This window comes from Artibeus jamaicensis, unplaced genomic scaffold (genome assembly GCF_021234435.1).
Source record: "Artibeus jamaicensis isolate MK-2021 breed Jamaican fruit bat unplaced genomic scaffold, CSHL_Jam_final contig_793, whole genome shotgun sequence".
Taxonomy (NCBI): Eukaryota; Metazoa; Chordata; class Mammalia; order Chiroptera; family Phyllostomidae; genus Artibeus; species Artibeus jamaicensis.
Genome location: NW_026521975.1, coordinates 10,474,730 through 10,496,717, shown reverse-complemented (window position 1 = coordinate 10,496,717; position 21,988 = coordinate 10,474,730). Strand labels below are relative to the sequence as shown.

At 37.6% G+C, this 21,988-nt stretch overlaps 1 protein-coding gene across 2 annotated transcripts in view; it reads right to left on the bottom strand.

Annotated features, from left to right (window-relative positions):
- Nucleotides 1-1,378: 1,378 nt before the first annotated feature.
- RNF168 (ring finger protein 168) overlaps nucleotides 1,379-21,988 on the bottom strand; it is a 30,775-nt gene continuing 10,165 nt past the window's right edge. For both annotated transcript variants that reach the window (XM_037147441.2, XM_037147442.2), the window contains 3 exons: nucleotides 21,076-21,197; nucleotides 6,948-7,029; nucleotides 1,379-4,011 (listed from right to left, as the gene is read on the bottom strand). In XM_037147441.2, coding sequence (XP_037003336.2) covers nucleotides 3,058-4,011; nucleotides 6,948-7,029; nucleotides 21,076-21,197 — 1,158 coding nt within the window. In that variant the 3' untranslated portion in view covers nucleotides 1,379-3,057. The remainder of the gene's footprint in view (nucleotides 4,012-6,947; nucleotides 7,030-21,075; nucleotides 21,198-21,988) is intronic.

Genomic DNA, 21,988 nt, shown 5'->3' with positions numbered 1-21,988 from the left:
GCATATTTTATACAAATACATATACATGGTTCTGTTTTTTTTGGACAACAGTTTCACACTATATATACTATTTAACTCTGTATCCTACAGTTACTTTCATATCTGTAAAATGGTGGGGTGTTTTGGTTGGTTTGTTTAACCGCTGTATAGTTTTCCATTGCACCATCATTTTCTTCGTGTTCACTGATACATTATAGTTGCTTCTAAGTCTGAGATTACAAACAATGTCATGCAAAATTGTTTCATACATGTCACTCTACACATATGTGAAGACAGCTTTCAGAAATTCCTAGAGGCAGAATTGTCAAGTTTACCTCCAAAGGGATTTAAACTTTTCCATTCATACCAAGCAACATACAAGTACATATTTCCCTACACTCTTGCCAAGATTTTAAAAAAATCACACACACATACACAAAAACAAAACCAATCTACTAATCTGAAGAATGGAAAAATGTATGAACATGAGTGTAAGTGATATCATGCATTTTTTCACATATTCAAGAGACATTTATATTTCCTTTCCTTGGAACTATTCTCCTTGGTATCAAACAAACTTTTCTAATTTTCCTTTTCAGTTATTAGTCTTTTTCTTAATGGATTAGGAGACATTTTTTTTTTAAATTTTATTTAGTTGCTTTTCAAGTACATTTTTTTTTCTTTTTTTCCCTTCCCCCCCCGGTTTTCCCCCCACCGTGTTTAGGAGACATTTTATATAAAGGAGATTCTCTTTGTAATTAAGTACATTTGTTTCTCCCTCAGTTTGCCGCATCTTCCAATTTTCTTTTATAGTAGTTTTGGTAAAACATATAATAGTCCATTCTTACGTTTAGTATTTTCTGATTCTCAACCTCTGCAGTTTTAGTACTCTGAGAAATTAAAGGCTCTCATATCTTTTCCATAAAAAAGGAAAAAGTAGCAGTACATTCTGATGAATAATAAAGTATTTACTAGTTTCTAACAAAAAGGCATACATAGTAGGACCATTAGAAAGACAAATTAGAGCCCTGGCTGGTGTGGCTCAGTGGGTGGAGTGCCGGCCTTTGATCCCAGTCGGGGTACATGCCTGGGTTGCAGGCCGGGTCCCCATTTGGGGGCGTGGGAGAGGCAATAGATTGATGTATCTCTCACACATTGATGTTTCTCTGCTTCTTTCTCCCTCCCTCCCCCCTCTCTAAAAGTAAGTAAATAAAAATGTTTTTAAAAGATTTTTTAAAAAGGAAAGACTAATGAAATTTAAATTTATATTCAAACCAACATTATTCAGGAGGACTTCGCAGATAATTAAGTAATTAAATATATAAATCCTAGGTACATCACACTATCCCCGTCCCCCCCTTTGGTCATGGACTATTTCAGGAAAATTTAATTATATAACTTGTATTTCTTTACTTTTTATTTATTTTTAGAGAGAGGCAAAAAAGGGAGAGAGAGAAGGAGAGAAACATTGATGTGCAAGAAAACATAGATTGGTTGCCTCTCACACACTGCCAACTGGAGACCTGGTCGACAACCCAGGCATGTGCCCTGACTGCACACTGAACCGGTAACTGCACACTGAGCCAGTGACCCTTCAGTTCGCAGGCTGGCACTCAATCCACTGAGCCACACCAGGAAGGGCTCAGATCCATCAGTGTCTTCCCTGAAATGCAGAGTGAAATCGCTCCTTGAAAAAAATCAATCTGATGAGAAATAAAAATAAATTTTAAATTAGCATCAGGGGTAATTCTACCCCTAAATCACCTATCCAATCAATATTGAAGTACATGCCATCAAATCTGCAAACATTAACAGAATTTCAGTTACAAAATCTGGAGGGGAAAAAATCTCAAAAGTGTGTAAAAATACCGACAAAGTTAAGGAAGACTAAAGCTCTTAGGACATTTTATTGTATTTTTACCTTAAAAGGATGAATTACTAGACATCAGCAGACATGAGGTGAAAACTGTTGTTTGTTTGCTGAAAGTTATTCACAATGAAAACAAAGATTAAAGAGTTTCTAAGTGTCACAAAATGAAAGCACTGCCTCAGATTTAACTTTGGTGGGTAATATAAGGTAAAATCCAAGTATCATACTATTTCTGTCCATAAATACAAATAAAAGTCACTCTCGATACAAGTGATAATGTAAGTAAATAAACACATGGTTATTTATGTTTCAGGTTCCACAACACAGTATATCATGATTTAACTCTCCTACAGTAAATTCCCATGTTTTCCCCTGGAATAGAAGATTAAAAGAAATGTTAATTTCCAAAAGTACAAGTAATTTAATGACTAATTTTGATTTTGACACCAGTCTCTGTGGTGTGACAAGCTATAAAACCCCAATGTTTTCTGTCATTTGGCAAAGAATTAGGGAGAATGCTCTAACAAGTGTACCTGCTGCTCTGTCTTGGACCCAGTTTCTGATCACCCACTGAGTTCCAATGCTTCCAAAGTGTCGGTTTGCTCTACTCAGCCAGACCTCTACACTCTTAACTCCTTTGCATCAAAAGTCTAGTTTCCTTTCTGTCAATCCCAATTTTCCAGAAAACTCTGATTTGATGGGATTCTAACCTATTTTAAATAAAATGCTATAATGCTTAAAATAATTAAAAAGATAAAAATCAGACTAGTGTTATAGAATACATCTCACGTGATCTACAAAAACATGGCAAAGTAGCAAAAAAAAAAAACCCCTTATTTTTAAACCTGATTCCTTAAGTCACATCGAAAAGGTGAGCAAAGGGCATAAAACATGCATTTTTGGGGGTAGGAGAATGGCACTTGAAGATTTCTTGGGAGTTGGCCCAGGCATTCCTGTATTTATTATCTATAAGGATTGTCCAACTTAGCACATCACAGTTGTTAATAAAGGATCGGGACTCTTGTTTATCACTGACTTTGGCAGAAGTACATTTCTACATTCCTCCCTCATAATTGCATAGTCCTTCAATTACAGACAATGAGTGTGCCCACAGAGCAGAATAAAAAAGTATACACCTTCTATAATTAAAAAAAAGAGCATCACGATCCAGCTTTACTAGATTTTAAAACATTCCCTCCACTCATGCATTACTCTGTGTATCTCTGAAACATCTGAAAAATACTCTTCTGTGACTTACGAGACTGTAGGGAATGAGCACTTTTAGATACATTACAACGATCTTTAGCAGAATTTGGCATCCTTCTTTCATTAACATTAACTGAATGTTTCAACTGGATCTTAAAAGAAGGTTGCCAATGTTCATTTTGGGGGACTCTCCGAGGTTTTGAATGCTCTACACCAGTTTGTCCTTTTATGTTCCTATCTTTGGAATTATTCCTCTGCCCATTTAGCGATTTATCTGGAGGTGAGGGCGTGGCTCGTAACTGATACTCATCTGGGGATCCTTTTTGCCGGTTTGGCTTCATTTGTTCTTTATCCACTTCTTTTTGAATTTGTAATGCTAATAACCTATCCTGTTCTTCTTGTTTATGTCTCTCAAAAAGTAGATGTTCCAAATCTAAGAGTTTTTGGGTAAAGCTGATTTCTGTTTCTTCTTGCTCTGAGGAAGATGCAGGGAACATTTTTCTTCTTTTTGCAGAAAAGCATGGATCCCTGACTGCTTCAAACAAAGGCTCTTGGTTTTTTCTTTTGGATACATCTTCCTTACTGATCAGGAGGCAAGACTCTTCATTTTCTGTCTCAGTTGTGTTATTTTCAATTACCTGTGTCAGATCTACTACAGCGCACCCGCTCTCTAGTTTGCCACAGGGCTTCACTGCAGCTTCTCTAGAGCAGGGAACTCTGGCTTCGGGTCCCTCACAATTTGTGACACATAATTCTTTATCATGATTGCTTGGTCTCATCTTGACTTCTTCAAGGCACCATTCTGTACCACTGGCACATAACTGAGGCATAGGTGATTCTATTAAAGACTTTGCGTCTTGTTCTTGAATTTCAAGGCATAATTGTGGAGAAAGCGTTGGCATATCTTCCTCAATTTCTTGCCACATAGGGCTCTTCATATCACTACCATCAGTTTCCTGTGGAAAACAGAAAAAGACTGAGTGAACCAGTGATACGCATCAAGTCATAACACACATATCTTACACTGATAGCATAGTTAAGTTGTCATTATTAGGTAGTTATTACTATCACTACTGCTATGGAATATTGATTTTTTCCTATGTTAATACTTTTATTTATTCATTTTTATTGTTCAATTACAGTTGTCCCAATTTCCCCCCAATATACTGATTTCTAATTATATTTTTATTCTGTGTGCCAATTTAGGTTAAATTATTCCCTCATTTTTTTTTTTTTTTAGAGTATAAATAGGTTTATTTTAAGTAGAATTAACAAGAATCAAAATGGGAATATGATATGAGATTTTGTTACCGAACAAGAGGTCCGAGGGAGGGTCAATACAATATTTGGCCCACCTAGGGATGTCTAAAACTGCTATACAACAGGGGCCCCTCCCAAAAACAAGATACTAATATCTACTGGGCTCTTCTGTCCGCTGCCAATTGGAAAGACATCTCTCAATGCCAGAGATTTGTGAAAAGGAAACAAAATGTTTATTTAATGCTATTCAGGCCTAATACCTCCACTAAAATATCAAAGTCCTTTAGGTTGTACACCTACACCCACACAGCGCTGCCTTCTCCCACTGTCCCAACTCCGGGTACCGTAAATCAGGAAAAGAGCACACGTCTGTGTTGCAGGCCGCTGGCACCATCAGCTGTGTCACTGTGCAGGATCTCGAGTTAATCCAAAGTACTGTGGTACCCTCTCATGGTCCACTGGCAAGAGTCCTTTGTACCCAGTTCCAGTCAAAGTCTCTCTTGCTTTTCAGGCCCTGCAGCCAAAGGGGGCACCCCAAAGCCGCGTGGGCCTCTTCTCCCAAAGCTGCAGGAGTCTGCACTCCACCAAAAGCATGTGGCTGTCTTCTTCACCTGGCTGCAGGGATCTCCATTCTGGCAAAGCTGCGTGGTTTTTCCCTTTCACCTGGGAAAGGGGGTCCGCACCCTGCCAAAACCACGTGGCTCCCTCTTTCACCTCACCAACAGGGGGTCCTCACTCTGCTGAAACCGCGTGGCTCTCTCTTCATCTGGCCAAGCGGGGACCCTTCATGTCTCGGAGCCAGTCTTTTCCAAGCTCTCACACAGGCCTTCTCACTCAGGAGTGCAGACCCTAGTTACATCCTGAGTCCCAGCCACTACCTTCTCCTATTCCCTCATTTTTACTCCCATGAAAATCTACAGAATAAAACCCACAAACTAGATTCACTATATAGCAATAACTGGCACCATCACTTTATCTCTTTTACCTTATAAACTTCTAGTATCCCAGGGATAGAAAACCTTTTTTGTACCATGAACTCTCCTCCTTTTAGCATTTTGGTGAAGCTTAAAGACCTCTTCTAAGAATAACATTGTTAAATATAAATACATAGGGTCACAAAGAAAATTTATACTGCTACACAATTATTAAAATGTTAAGAATTATGATGCAATATGTATCTACAAATAAGATCCATCAGCAAGCCTAGCAACTTGTGATACTGAAGTAGGGATCACTATAAACATTTCAAGAGATCTATAACAAATGATAAAAACCCATACTTTTTATCGATGACAAAGTCACAGGTACTGTCAAGAGTATTATAGTTTCTTGCTGTTTATATTCATAATTAAAACTAAAATGAGAAGTCAGAATAAAGTAAACTATTCTTTTCTTCTAAGTTCGTATGTACTCTCTGGATTCTAACCATGGACCTTAGGCCACGAATCCTTGCTTTAGTAAGTATAATTCTTTTCACTTATGGGTCTTAGGTTAAGTAAAGGCCTGAAATTAGTTCTGACTATGGGAAAGCCTTAAGAAAGTCTTCAGTAAGAATTGCCCCAGAACAAAAATTACTCCTTGTTAGAGACATTCTGTTTTTCTGCCTTCTTAGCTATACATTTATCATTCCCGATAGCATTTCTTATAAACCAATATGGGTTGGATGGAACAAATTCTAGGTTGCTTACCTAGTTTTGCTGTGAATATGAACAGGGTAGAAAAAATATCCCAGGCCGTATAATGCCTCTTCCTCCCTTTACTACCTCTACTTAAGAGATTTTGGGCAGGTCTCTTATCTCTGTGTGTCTCAGTTTTCTCAACTGTAAAATGGGCATGAGAAGGATTTCTACATTATAGAGGTGAGGTTGTAATGAAGATTTAAAGAAAACACATTATCTGGCACACAATAAATGTTGCTAAAAACCATCTACCTGAATTGAAAAAAAGAAGAAGCCTGAAAAAGGTTAACAAACCTTTTATGTAGGAAACAGACCTTGGTGACAGCTCACCCTTCCTAGTTCTATTGATCTGAAAACCTGATAAAGGTGGAACGTCACCTGTGTCACTAGGCTGCATAGTTTACAGCAGAAATGACCATTACTGGGGAACTGCATTTGTACTGGAACTCTGAGTGATCCATAAACACCAAACAGGGAGTCAAAGCTTGGAGCTTCTATAAGTGACTCTTAACTTTTTAAAATGGGTGTATTTCTTATGAGGACCCCTGGAAGTTATACTCTTGGGTTGTTACAATAAATGACTCTCATGGGGCATGAGTCCTCTAAGGCAAGGTGGTTACCACAGTCATCTGCAAGGAGAACTCTTAACGCCTGCTGTTGCCCTACCACCGTGCTTTGTTTCCCATCCTGAAATATTTTAAAGTGAAGGTGGTACTGGGGATGGGTATTCAGTTGAGACCATATGGGCCACAAAGCCTAAAATATTTACTATCTGGCCCTTTAGAGAAAAAGTTTACTTGCTGACTCCTAGTCTAGGTAATCCTAAGATGACTAAGAAATGGTGTCCCATTTACTATGGTGACTTAAGAAAAAAAGTTAGGAACCTACAAATATTAGTAATATACAGCATTCATAAATATGCCAAACTAAAAACATCTTTAGCACCCACATACCTTAGACATGGAGTTCTTCTTGCCTTCTTGTACAACTTCAGACTGTGATGCTGACCCAAATGGAGATTTAGGTGACAAATACCTTTAAAAAAAAGTTTACCAAAGTATGAATTCATTGCAAGGCAAATGGTATGTACCCAGTACGATAAAGCCACTATTTACACTGAAGGCTGTCTGACTGCATGGCTGATTTGTTGAAAACGGTATAGTGTATCTCCTTCTCTCAGGTATTTTGGTCTAACTCCAGAGCAAAACTGAAAAGACTGAGTATTGACATTTTAGAGAAAAATAGCAAAAATGGAGGTAAAAGTCAAATCTAAACATTTCTTTATTCTCAAAAAAAGTGTAAAAGGTAGACAGCAACAAATATGGAGAAAGAATATGTGGAGTTTTTAAAAAACAGCCAATTATTTTTAAGAAATTTTATTGATTTTCAGAGAGAAGGACAGAGAGAAAGAAACACCGATTTGTTGTTCCACTTATTCATGGATTCACTGGCTGACTCCTGTGTGTGCCCTGACCAGGGATCAGACCGCACCCTTGGCACGACCTCAACGCTTTAGCCAACTGAGCTAGAATGGTTTTTGTGGGTTTTCTGTGTTTGTTTTTAAATGCCAGAAATTAGACATGTTTTATCATGGAAAAGTCCATTAGATTCTCTCTACAATTTTGGCATAGAGATTTTGGTTACGTACACATTTTATATCAACTACCTGCTTAGAGACAAACATGTATCATCATAGCATAAGATCATATCTCTAAATTTCTAAACATCTGTAATAGGCTGTTTAATGCTGAAAAACATAAAGTCTGTAATATAATGGATAATGCTGTAAAAGAAATGGGAGTAAAAGGACAGGTTACAATATGGTAGGTATATTTTAAAAACTGTAAAAAATCCAAACACATACACAACTGTGCTTAAAAATGGCAGAAATCTCCCAAAATGTTGAATGTCTTTAACACATGGTAACTTTGGGTGATTTTCAAAGAGGAGCTAGGTTTCATTTTTATAAGTAGAGAAAATGAAAAGAGAAATGTCTGACTGCAGATAATATATACAACCATAAGCTGCACTGTGTTCTAAGCACCAATGAATAGTATATAGAGCAAAATAAAATCTAGACAAAAAAATTTTTTAATATATTTTATTTATTTATCCTTAGAGGGGAAGGGAAGGAGAGGGGGAGAGAAACATCAATGTATGGTTGCCTTTTGTGCGTCCCCTGCTGGGAACTGGCCTGCAGGGAACCGGCCTGCAACCCTAGCATGTGCCCTGACTGGGAATCGAACCGCGATTGTCTGGTTCGCAGGGCCGTGCTCAATCCACTGAGCTACACCAGCCAGGGCCCTAGACAAAATTTTATATAAATAAATGAATATCCCTTACAGATAAACTAGAGTGTCTGACCCACATATGTACTTACATCAATCTAAATACTCCACAAACTTATGAGAAGAACCACCATTTCACTTGATAAGAGAAAAACAGGAGTCCTGGTGCAGTTGCATTTTAATCTTGTTTCCCAAGACTATACTTTCAGGCATCCTTTCCATAGTTTGTTAATCCTGTTTCACAAAACTGAAGAATCCCTTTTGCCAAAGTTGGAAGTTCGTCACCAAGTATGTTAGTACCAAGAATTATTACAGCATAATAGTTGCTTTGAAATCCATAAGAAACAAAACATGATCAGATACTTTACTAACTTAATCAGAGATTTATGAACTTAGCTAGATATTCTTTACTTATAGTAACAAAGTAATGTGTGAATGCATGATCATTCTAAAAAACAGAAATTTGGAAATTTGTCATCATCTCTTTTATGTGACCGTTTTTATTTTTTCTTATTTTTAATTTTATTGTTGTTCAAGTAGTTTTCTGCCTTTCCCCCCACCCCTCCCAACCACCCTGGCCTTCCCCGCCTCCTTCCCGTCTCCACCCCCCCTTTTTATTGTCCACATGTCATTTATAATTGTTCCTATAAACCCTTTACCCTTTTCCGCCATTATCCCCAATCTCCCCTCTGGTCACTGTCAGCCTGTTCTAAATTTCAACGTCTTTGGCTATGTTTGCTTGCTTTTTCATTTTGTTGATTAGGTCCTCTCAATGGTGCGATCATATAGTATTTGTCTTTCACTGCCTGGCTTATTTCACTCAGCATAATGCTCTCCAGTTCCATCCATGCTGTTCCAAAGGGCTGGAGATCCTTCTTTCTTTCTGCTGCATAGAATTCCATTGTGTAAATGTACCATTGTTTTTTTGATCTATTCATTTACTGATGGGTACTTAGGTTGCTTGTAACATTGAACTATTGTAAATTGTGCTGCTATGAACATGGGGGTAAATAGGTTCTTTTGAATTGGTGCTTCAGAGTTCTTAGGATATAATCCTAGCAGTGGAATTGCTGGGTCAAAAGGCAGTTCCATTTTTAATTTTCTGAGGAAATTCCACAGTTTCTACAGTGGCTATACCAGTCTGCTTTCCCACGAACAGTGAACTAGAGTTCCCTTTTCTCCACAACCTCTCCAACCCTTTTTGTTTGTTGATTTGTTTATGATGGCCATTCTGACCAGTGTGAAGTGGAATCTCATTGTGGTTTTAATTTGCATCTCTCTGATGGCTAGTGATGCTGAGCACCTTTTCATGTGTCTCTGGGCCCTCTATGTCCTCCACAGAGATGTGTCTCTTCAAGTCATTTGCCCATTTTTTAATTGGGGTGCTTGTCTTCTTAGAGTGGATTTGTACGAGTTCTTTACAGATTTTGGAGACCAAACCTTTGTTTGAGGTATCATTGGCAAATATGTTTTCCCATACGGTTGGTTCTTTTTTCATTTTAATACCATTTTCTTTAGCCATGCAGAAGCTTTTTATTTTGATGAGATCCCATTTGTTTATTCTTTCCTTTATGTCCCTTGCTCTAAGGAACATATCAGTGAAAATATTGCTGCGTAGAATATCTGAGATTTTCCGGCCTATGTTCTTCTGTAGGACTTTAATGGTGTCACAACTTATATTTAAATCTTTCAACCACCTTGAATTTATTTTTGTGTATGATGTACATTGGTGATTGAGTTTCATTTTTTTGCATGTAGCTGTCCAGTTCTTCCAACACAATTTGTTGAACAGGCTATTTTTATTCCATTTTATGCTGCCACCCCCTTTGTCCAATATTAATTGACCATAGAGACCTGGGTTTATTTCTGGGCTCTCTGTTCTGTTCCATAGGTCTATGTGCCTGTTCCTTTGCCAGTACCAGGCTGTTTTGATTACAGTGGCCTTGTAATACATTTTGATATCAGATATTGTGATCCCTCCTACTTTGCTCTTCTTTCTCAAAATTGCTGTAGGTATTCTGGTTCATAAAAATTTTTGAAGTGTTTGTTCTACATCTGTGAAATGTACCATTGGTAATTTAATAGGGATTGCGCTGAATGTATAAATTGCTTTGGGCAGTATGGACATTTTGATGATGTTAATTCTTCTGATCCACGAACACGGTATATTTCCATTTGCTTGTGTTTTCTTTAATTGCTTTCTTCACTGTTGTGGGGCTTTCTGAGTACAGGTCTTTTACTTCTTTAGTTAAGTTTATTCCTGGGCTTATTTTTCTTGTAGCTATATCAAGTGGGATTTTTTCCCCTGATTTCTGAATACTAACTTTGTATACCTGTTTTTGCCAAATTCATTTATTAGGTCGAGCAGATTTGGGGTGGAGTCAATAGGATTTTCTACGTACACTATCATGTTATCTGCAAACAATGACAGTTTTGTTTCCTCTTTCCCAATTTGGATGCCATTTATTTCTTTTTCTTGCCTGATTTGTTGTGGCTAGGACTTCCAATACTATGTTGAATAGAAGTTGTGAAGGTAGACATCCTAGTCTTGCTCCTGATCTTAGTGGGAAAGTTTTTAGTTTTTGCCCATTGAGTATGATATTGGCTGTAGGTCTCTCATATATGCCCTTTATTATATTGAGGAATGCTCCCTCTATTCCCACTTTGTTGAGTGTTTTTATCATAAATGGGTATTGTACCTTATCAAATGCTTTTTCCGCATCTATTGATACAATCATGTGATTTTTGTCTTTGCTTTTGTTTCTGTGATGTATTATTTTTATTGATTTGCCAATATTGTACCATCCTTGCGTCCCTGGGATGAATCCCACTTGGTCATGGTGTATGATCTTTTTAATGTATAGCTGGATGAAATTTCCCACTATTTTGTCAAGGATTTTTGTGTCTATGTTCATCAGTGATACTGGTTTTCTTTCTTTGTTGTGTCGTTATCTAGTTTTCAGATTAGGATGATGCTGGCTTTATAAAAAGTTTAGGAGTCTTCTGTCTTCTTGGAATTTTTAGAATAGTCTGTGAAGGATATGAGTTAGCTCTTCCTTAAAAGTTTTGTAAAATTCTCTTATGAAACCATCTGGTCCTGGACTTTTGTGTACCAGGAGTTTTTTGTTTACCGCTTCAATTTCATCAGCTGTTATTGGTCTATTCAGGCTTGGTGCTTCTTCTTCGTTCAGTTTTGGAAGATTATGTTTTTCTAGACATTTGTCTGTTTCACCTAGGTTTTCAAATTTTTTGGTGTATAGTTCTTCATAGTAATTTCTTACAATCCTTTGTATTTCTGTAGTATCATTTGTAATCTCACCTCTTTTATTTCTGATTTTGTCTATTTGGGTCCTATCTCTTTTTTTCTTGATGAATCTGCTTAAAGGCTTGTCGATTTTGTTTATCTTTTCAAGGAACCACCTCCTGGATTGATTGATCCTTAGATTTGTTCTTTTATTCTCTATGTTGTTTAACTCTTCTCTGGTCTTATTTTCTTCCTTCTGCTTGCTCTGGGCTGTCTTTGCTGTTGTTGTTCGAGTTCTTGTAGGTGTAGGGTTAGGTTGTATTTGAAATGTTCCTTCCTTACTTTCTTTTCTTCTTTTTTGATAGGCCTGTATCACTGTGACCTTTCCTTTCAAGACTGTCTTCACAGTGTCCCATAAGTTTTTGGTTGCTGTGAGTTTTCATTTGTTTCCAGAAACTTTTTGATTTCCTCCTTGATCTCCTTCTTGACCCATTCATTGTTTAATAGCATGCTATTCAATGTCCATGAGTTTGAGTGTTTTTGAGGTTTTTTTCCTTGAGTTTGGTTTCTAGTTTCAGTCCCTTATGGTCAGAGAAAATGCTTGATCATACATAATTTCAATTTTCTTGCATTTGTTGAGGCTTGTTTTGTGACCTATCGTGTGGTCTATCTTTGAAAATGCTCGATGTGCATTTGAAAAGAATGTGTATTTTACTTCTTTGGGATGAAAGGCTCTATATATATCAGTTAAGTTCATTTGGTCTGTGACATTGTTCAATGCTGTAATATCTTTGCTGATATTTTGTTTGGAAGATCTGTCCATTTTTTATAGTGGGGTGTTGAAATCTCCTACTATAATTGTGTTGCTGTCAACATCTTTCTTAAGTCCTCCAAGATTTTCTTTATGTATTTGGGTGTTCCTATGTTGGGTACATATATATTTACAATATTTCTGTCTTCTTGATGGTTTCTTCCCTTGAGTATTATGAAGTGACCTTCTGGGTCTCCTTTTATGGCTCTTTTTTTGAAGTCTATTTTGTCTGATATGATTATTTCTACCCTGCCTTTTCCCCCCTGTCCATTTCCTTGGAATACTGTTTCCAGCCCTTCACTTTCAATCTGTGTAGGTTTTTTGTTCTGAGGTGGGTCTCTTGCAGGCACTTTATGTGTGGATCATGCTTTCTTATCAATTTGGGTACTCTATGTCTTTTGAGTGGGGCATTTAATCCATTTATGTTTAAGGTCATTATTGATAGGTACTTATTAATTGCCATTTTTCATACCTGTGTTCCTCTCTCTCTTACTCTTTTCCTTCCTTCCTTTCCTTAACTCAGTCCCTTTAGCATCTCTTGCAGAGCTGGTTTGGTGGAGGTGTATTCTTTTAGACTCCTTTTGTCTGGGAAGCTCCTTATTTGGTCTTCCATTTTAATTGAGAGCCTTGCTGGGTATAGTAATGTTTGTTGCAGGCTTCTAGGTTTCATTACTTGGAATATTTCTCACCACTCTCCTCTGGCTTGGAGCATTTCCACTGAGAAATCAGTTTTATCGGGGCTCCCCTGTATGTTACTTCCTGTTTCTCCCCTGCTGCCTTTAAGAATTTCTCTTGTTTTGGAATTTTGCCATTTTTAACCATGATGTGTCTTGAAGTGGGCCTGTCTGGGTTGCTCTTGATTGGAATTCTGTTCCCTGAATTTGTGTGACTTTTTCTTTCATCAAATTAGGGAAGTTTTCCAACATTACATTTTAAATAGGTTTTCTATCCTTGCTCTTCTTCTTCTCCTTCTGGTATCCCTATTATACGGATATTGTTACATTTCTTGTTGTCTTGCAGCTCCCTTACCATCTGTTCATTCTTTCTGGGTCTCTTTTCTTTTTCTTGATCTATATGGGTATTTTTTTCTACCTTGTCATCCAACTTGCTGATTCGATACTCTGCTTCATCCAGCCTGCTTGTAATTCCTTCTAATGTGTTTTTTATTTCTCAGATTTTATTGTTCACTTCTTCCTGGTTTTTGTTTATAGTTTCTATTTCCTTTTTCATGCTGATGTAGTTCTCACTCAATTCCTTGTTGTCTGTGAGCTCCTCGAGTATCTTTATAACCATTAATTTGAATTCTATATCTGATAGTTTGGTTACCTCCATTTCATTTAGCTCTTGTAGTGGGGAGACATCCATTCCTTTTGATTGCATGTTCTTTTTTCTGTCTGCCCATTTTAGGTGACTCTTTTGGTTTGTTTCTGTGCTTCCTGATGTTTCACTTTGCTAGCTGTCTTGGTAGGGTGAACTTCTATGGTAGGAATTCTATGTGTTCAGTGGTGTGATCTCCTTGTCTGAATGCTCTAGGTTTATCCTTTATTCTGTTTGTGTGGTACTCTTGTTTTACTTGGGTTTTTACCTGTTGCTGGTTCCTTTGTTGGTGGTTTTTCTCCTCTAGCAGGTATACTGATATTTTCAGCCCCCACCTGTTCTTGTATGTGATCAGTGGCAGGGGTAGGAAAAATGAATTAAGACAGGAGAAGAGTATTTTATGGGATTTAAAGCATCAGCAAGGAGATTCTTTGAATAAATACAGTGTTAACTGTGATATTTCACCCACCTAGCCACTTTTTATAAAAGGTGAAAGAGAGATAAGACTCTTATTAGAGGGGAGGATGACTGTGAGCTGAATCCAAAAAATGGAGTGCTTGTGCAAGTTAGATGATGAGATATAGTGAGATTAAAGAATAGAAAGCAGGTGTAGTGTGAGAGAGAACAGAGTTAACCACATCAACAATAATGCTCAGAATTAAAGTGAAGTGGGCTAAGATCAGGGGGGGTTGCTGTGTAGTACGTACAATTGTATGGAACAACAATTATTTACAACAGTACTGGAACAGTAATATGACAAGAAATATATGATCTGGATAACCAGAATAGATAGTAACTGATCAAAAGTTGAGTTATTAGAACACGGGTGATGTGAAAGAAGGAAAATTAAAATACAATAAAGACAGAATAAGGGAAACCAGTTAAACAATGCAATTAAACAGGGAAATAAAACAAGGAAAACTAAATATAAGGAAAAGAAATTAAAAATACTAATCAAATAAAAGTGGTAAAAAATAATGACAAGATAATAATAATACACATACACAATAAAATGCCAGCTCTGTGAGATTGGGGGGTTAGCCTCGTGCTCCCCCTTTCAATCTGCTTATTGTCTCACTTGGGGAGGAAAAAGGGGATAAAAAGAGAGGATCCAAAAAGAAAGAAAAAAAAAATATATATATAATAAGCCTCCTGCTGACTTTAAACCTGTTCAACAAGTCCTGCTGGTTTTCCTAGACACCACAGGAAGGGGGGTGGGCTTTGCTTTTCCCCCTTCCTTGGGGGTTCTGAAAGGATGGGGACCAGGTCTGGGTTGCAATATTGTTTCTTGGCCTCCGGCCCATATCTTCTGTGAGCTGCCAGGCTCAAATCAGCCACTCAGCTGCTCACAGCATGAGTCAATCTCTGGCATGGAGCCCCAGACAAGCAGGGCACATGGTACTGTCTAGCCCCTCACTCTGGGTGCACAGTGCAGGCTCTGCTATTATCTCTGGGCACGCAGTGGCAGACAAGCAGGGCACACAGTTCCCCTTAGCCACTCACTCTGGGTGCACGCAACTGAAATCATCCTTGGGGTGCGCCAGGTGCTGCTAAAGAGTTCCTTACAAAGCAGCTGTCCACAGTTCCCTATAAGTGCACAGCTTTCCACACAGCTCCACTTTCCAACCAGTCGGGAGACTATCTGAGTCAGGGTCCAACATGGGCCAGCTCCTCTCTTTTCCAGGTGCAGTCCGACACCCCAATTTCTCAGGTGCTGGCACCCACAGTCCCAGTGGTTGTATACCACCTCTGTCAGTCTCCCACTTCCTCTCTATTCCCCCCAGCGACTTTCAGGATCTAGGTCTCTCCAGGTGCCAGTTTGCTCTCCCTACTCTGGTGGGGGTAGGAGCTGGTGCTCTAACTCTCCTCCCCATATCCTGCCAGGTGGGGGCCACAGCAGCCTTGGTCCCAGTGCAGATCCCAGGGACCTCACCGTCCCAGCACAATCTCCTCACCATAGCTTTTTCAACAACCTCTGCAATTTTTTGCCTCCAAACTTTATATAATCTGAGATTCAGTTGGCTGTTCACTCTGTTCCTCAGAAGATCGGCTAGGTGTCCCAGCTGGGCACTGGGAGAACTGGGCTCTGATCCCACCTATCTCACCACCACTCTTATGTAACCAATTTTTTAAAAAATGTATATTTCTATATAGTACACACTATCTCTTTTTTAAAGGAGTCATAGTTCTCTGTGATTTCTTTTTTCACTTCTTCTCTTATAGATCTTTCTAAGAGAGTATATTTCTATTTCATGAGAACAAATAGTTTGAGAGAACAGTTAAACAATATGTGTAAAAATCACAATACAGGACTAGGTAAAAGTAAATTTACAGTTGTTATATGGAAAAAGACCTACACATAGGTTATGATTATTACACTCACAACTGTAACCCTACTTTTGCCCATCCATGTGTATCAGGGTTATAGGCAGGGACTATTGACTGGGAAAGAGCATGAGTGAACGTTCTGGAAATATTCTATATCTTATATCTGGAGGATGGTTTATGCAAATGTAAAAACCTACCAGAAAGCACACTCAAGATTAGTGAACTTTAATAGATGCATTCAATACTATTAAAAAAAGTTTTAAATTTACATCATCATAAAAATCCTTATACTTGCCACCTGGTTTAATATGAAAAAACCCCACCGACTTTAAAATCCCGATGGGGCCTCATATTTGCCACCCCCCATGTTTGAGATGACTATCCTGAGCTATTTATCTCTTGCTTTTAAAAACATTTTTACCACACACATTTCTAACTGCAAACACCTTATTGCTTAGTACTGCATGATTTTGAATCTTACGTATATGGAGTCATACTCCATGTTATCTTCCCATGAATTGTTTTCTTCACTATAATGCACATGGAATTATGCTACATGTATGTTTTCTTTACTATAATGTATATGAAATAATACTACATGTATTCTTCCACAAACTGTTTACTCACTATAAATTTGAATCCACTTTGTTTAATTATGCATGTTTTCTTTAGCTAGAATTCATTTTCACTGCTGGACAGTATTCTGTTCTGCTGTTGGAATACAGTTCTGGCTCTTTACTGCTATGAACAGTACTACTGGGAACATGCCAGTACTCGTCTCTTGGGTTTTTTTGAGTGTCTGTACTCCAGAATTACAGAATATTAACCTTTTACACTCCCCCCAAGCATGTAATTATTTCTTATCTTCTAAAACACTTAATATTGCTAGAAAGTTTAATTTTTCCAATAGAGTATGAAATGTTACTAGTTTACTATAATGTTATGGCTATTTTTATTGAAGTATCATTGACATACAACATTATAATTTGTTTCAGGTGTGCAACAGTATTCAGTATTTGTAAATAATGAAAAACTACCTTACTGTAATTTTAATCTCCATAAAAAACTCACAGCCCTGGGTGGTGTAGCTCAGTGGATTGAGCTCAGACCTGTGAACCACACGATCGCGGTTCGATTCCCAGTCAGGGCACATGCTGGGGTTGCAGGCCAGTTCCCTGCTGGCCAGTTCCCAGCAGGGGACGCACGAAGGCAACCATACATTGATGTTTCTCTCCCTCTCTCCTTCCCTTCCCCTCTAAAGATAAACAAATAAAATCTTAAAAAAAAAAAACAAACTCACAGTGCCTTTTAGAACTTAGTCTCTGAAGTGTACATTGTCCCTTCTTATAATTCCATTTGTATACTTAAGTCTAGCCACATTCAAGGGAGGAATATCAAAAAATTTATGGACATATTTTAAAAACATCAAAGCTATCCTAAAGGCTCCACAAACTATAGTGTGTTTCTAAGCTTCTATTATGTTGCCTCAATTATTTTGTTTTTCTACTCCTGTGCAAATACCACATGTTTACTCACTATAAATTTGAAGCCATTTTAAAAAAAAAGAAATCTCGCCATTTGCAATAACATGGATGGACTTTGAGGGTATTACACCAAGTGAAGTAAGTTACAGAGAGAAAGAGAAACAAGACACTGTATGATCTCTCTCATATGTAGCAGGGGGAAGAAACCCAGCTCACAGTCACAGATATAGAGAACAGACTGGCAGCTGTCAGAAGTAGGGGAGGGGATTGGGGATGTGGGGGAGAAACAGGTAAACTGGGTTTTTCAGTATAAATATAAAATTTTTAAAAGACTCTTTAGCCCCAGCTGGTGTGATTCAGTTGGTCGGAGCGTCACCCTGTAGTGACGCTCCAGCTGTTTCCACTTTTAATACTTAGTATTGAGTAACCAATGAATTACTTAGTATTTTTCTTAATTTTCAAACACTTTAGTAATATTTTTGTTAATCATTTCAAGTCTGATGTAAAATTCGTAACACACAATTACCATTTTAAAGTGCATTCAGCCCTAGTTGGTACGGCTCAGTGGACTGAGCGCCGGCCGCAAACCAAGGGGTCGCCAATTTGATTCCCAGTCAGGGCGCATGCCTGGGTTGTGGGCCAGGTCCCCAATAAGAGACATGCTAGAGGCAACCACACATTTAAGTTTCTTTCCTCCTGTTTCCCTCTCTAAAATAAATAAAGAAAAAAATTTTAAATTTAAAAAAATAAAGTGCATTCAGTGGCATTTAGTACATTCTTTAAGCTGTACAACCATCGAAATTATCTATTGAGCTCTGAACCTTTTCATCATCCCCAAAGGAGAGACCCTGTATATATTAAGCAGCTACTTCCCATTCCCACATCTCCTAAGCTACTGGCAACCACTAATCTGCTTTCTGTCTCTACAGATTGATCTATGCTAGCTATTTCACATAAAAGAAATATGGGCCCTGGCTGGTATAGCACAGTGGATTGAGCATGGGCCTGCAAACCAAAAGGTCACGGTTCGATTCCCAGTCAGGACACATGCCTGGGTTGCAGGCCAGTTCCCAGCAGGGACGCACGAGAGGCAACCATACGTTGATATTTCTCTTCCTCTCTCCTTCCCTTCCCCTCTAAAGATAAATAAATAAAATCTTAAAAAAAAAAATATCTGGAACTCTGTGTGTCTGGCTTTTCACTTAGTGTGTTTCTGAAGTTCATCCACAAGATAGCATGTATCAGCTTGTCATTCCATTTCAGAGCTGAATAATATTCCATTTTGAGGATATGCATTTTGTTTACCCATTCATCCTTCAATTAATATTTGGGCCGTTTCCACTTTTGGCTATTTGAAGTGCTATTTGTGTACAAGTATTTGTTAAAATATCCATTTCCAGTTCTTTTGGGTAAATATCTAGGAATGGAATAGTGAGTGATACAGTAATTATACTAAACTTTCTAATGAGCTGTCAAACTGTTTTTCTCAGTGATCGCACCATTCACACCAGTAATGAACAAGAGTCCAATTTTTCTACATCTTTGCCAACATTTGTTATCCCCCCGCCCTTTTTTATGATGATAGACATCCTAGTGGGTGTGAAGTGGTATCTCACTGTGGTTTTTTACATTTCCCTAATGACTAATGAGGTTGAGCATCTATTTATATACTCATTGGCCATTTGTACATCTTTGGAGAAATGTCTATTCAAGTTCTTTGTCCATTTTTTATCTTGTTGTTGAGTTATATAAGAATTCTTCATATAGTCTAGAGACTAGATCTTATCTCCTAACTCTGTTTAAACTTTAATCCATTAGTTTCCCAATTTCTGCTTTTAAATTCACCAGTTTATAAAATTTGTTATTTTATTAGGTCCACTGTATTTCAAATAATTTTTTCTTTTTGTATATTCCAAAATATATATATTTAAGTGCATGAAGACTCATAAGTTATATGCTTTAAGCAGAGTAGTATATTGAGTTGGACAAAAAAGTTTGTTTAGTTTTTTCAGTATGATGGCTCTAGTAGTCCTTAGTTGTCTTTAACTTCATTTAAAACAATTGTTAAATTGTACTGTGACAGTTGTCCTATCAAGCATGCATTAAAAAAACCTTATCCTGCCCTGGGTGGTATGGCTCAGTGGGCTGAGTGCCAGTCTGTGAACCAAAAGGTTGCTGGTTGGATTCCTAGTCAGGGCACATGCCTGGGCTGCAGGCAAGGTCCCCAGTTGGGGACATGCAAGAGGCAACCAATGGATGTATCTTTCACATATTAATGTTTCTCTCCCTCCTTCTCCCTTCCTTCCCTTTTCTCTAAAAATATATAAATAAAATTTTTTTTAAAAGTTCTTTAAACACTTATCAAAATTGGTGAATTTTTGTGGTCATTTTAATATTAAAGATAGAAGAAGATCTGCAATATTTTCAGCATATTATGTTTTATTTTTTCAAGAAAGGTAAAAACAATTAAAACACAATAGTGTACGCAGACGGTGCTGTGACTGATCTAATGTGTCAAAAGTGATTTGCAGAGTTTCCTGGTACTACTGACATTTTGACCAAATAAATCTTGCTCTGGGGCTGCCTTATGCATTGGAAGATGTTTAGCAGACCCCTTGGCCTCTACCCACTAGAAGCCAATAGTGGGAGATAGCTGATATACTCAAAATATCCAAATCAATAGTCATGGGTCAAAATGAAAAATGTTCCTTTTATTTTACGGAATAAACTAAAAGACTTTTTGGCCAACCCAACATAATTACTCAATCTCTCTGCTTTCCTCCTTTTAATGGCTTTTCTCTTGATTTCTACTTTGCATAATATTAAAAATACTGATATTGTCGTATCTGTTTTGTATTTTAATAGCAACCCTTTCATTTAACTCTGCCCCCACCTAAATCTAAGTGCCCCTATCTCAAATCTCCACTACCACAAATCCAAAATTTCTATGAATTCTGGAAGAAGGCAAACTGCACATATTTACTCAGTTGAACCAAAAGCCCTTATATGTTTTTGAAGTCTTGACTGTGGTTCTCCAACTTTCCCAACTATAAATCACAATGGGAAAGCTTATATCCCCATAAAGTCATCAGTTCCACCTGCTGCTGGAGGGGCAATGTAAAGAGCTAAATCATCACTCCACTGTGACTACCCGACTCATGCTTTTTGTATAGTAGAGAAGAAATGTAATGCATAAACTGGGAAAAAGAGGGTGAGTGAATGACCCAGATGCCAAATTATAAACTCCTTCAACGAGGATGACCTTATATGGGGCCAGCTTTTCTCACTTGAATCGAACTAAACCAAGGGGGTGGGGAATCCAACCAGTTAATTTTGAGAAAATGTGAACATTGTGGAAACCCTGAGCAATGAAGATTAAAAAACAAAAAGCAAACAAAAAACCCCTTCACATCTCTCTTCATGCTAGCCAGGAATCTAAGCCACGAGCAGCCCTCTTAGTTTTACTTTACATCAGTCTCAGACCATCTAGAGGCTTTCATGCAGAGTGCACGAACTAAAGTTTGATAGTCAGTGGACTATAGGAACAACAACACAATGGCATACAGTAGATGGTCAATAGATAATCAATCAACAGTAATGTTCACTTACTTCTGAATATCTCCAGTATTTGTTTGTTTGTTTTTATTTTTCTTTTGCAACTTGCTTGTGACTGGATCCGATTTTCTAGAATTCATGGGAGAAGCCAAGACTTTTCCCTCACAGAAATGGTTCTTTAACAAGAAAAAGCATAACGGACATGTTACAAACAATTTTATAATAAAATAAGCTATTAATTCAACTAATGAACTCAGAATGCATGACAGTATTTTTCAGAAATTATGCTTACATTTAAGTTCTACATACTTTTTGAATAACACTGACCATGTAAAAATCAGAACAAGAGTAAATCCATTCAAGTTGGTCTACATTAATTGCATTTTTTACTCTATATTATAGAGCACGAAAGGCATGATGATACTAACATGATTAGCTGATAATTTCTGTTAATTTTTCTAATGAAAAGTTTCTTATAACTATCTCGATGTATAAGGGTAAATTCAAAGAGCTGTAGTTATACCTGGAATAAAAGTTACTTTTGCAAAAGTAACTTAATTTAGGGAGTACATTTTAATTTAATTTAATTTTCTGTTAATTTAAAGCAGAGTAATTGTTTTTAGAGGCTCTCAAGCCTGAATGCACATCAGACTTCCCTAGATGCCTCTGGGAATGTTACTCCCTAAGTCCTGTCCCCAGAGACTCTCATTCAGTAGATTTAGAACAGGTACAGAAGTTTGTATTTTCGAAGAATTCCCAGGGTGCTTCTACCAGGTACTTTCAAATTGCTGGGTCACATTAAGCATGTGTTTTATCATTCTTTCATTCATTCATTTTCCCCTAAGCAATATAATTAAACTACAGTAAGATAATAAAATCCAGGTTTAATATATGAAGAAGTTAATGTCTCTCTCTCTATCGTCTCCCCCTTTTGGTTTAAAGTGAAAAAGAGTTTATTAGTAAAGCA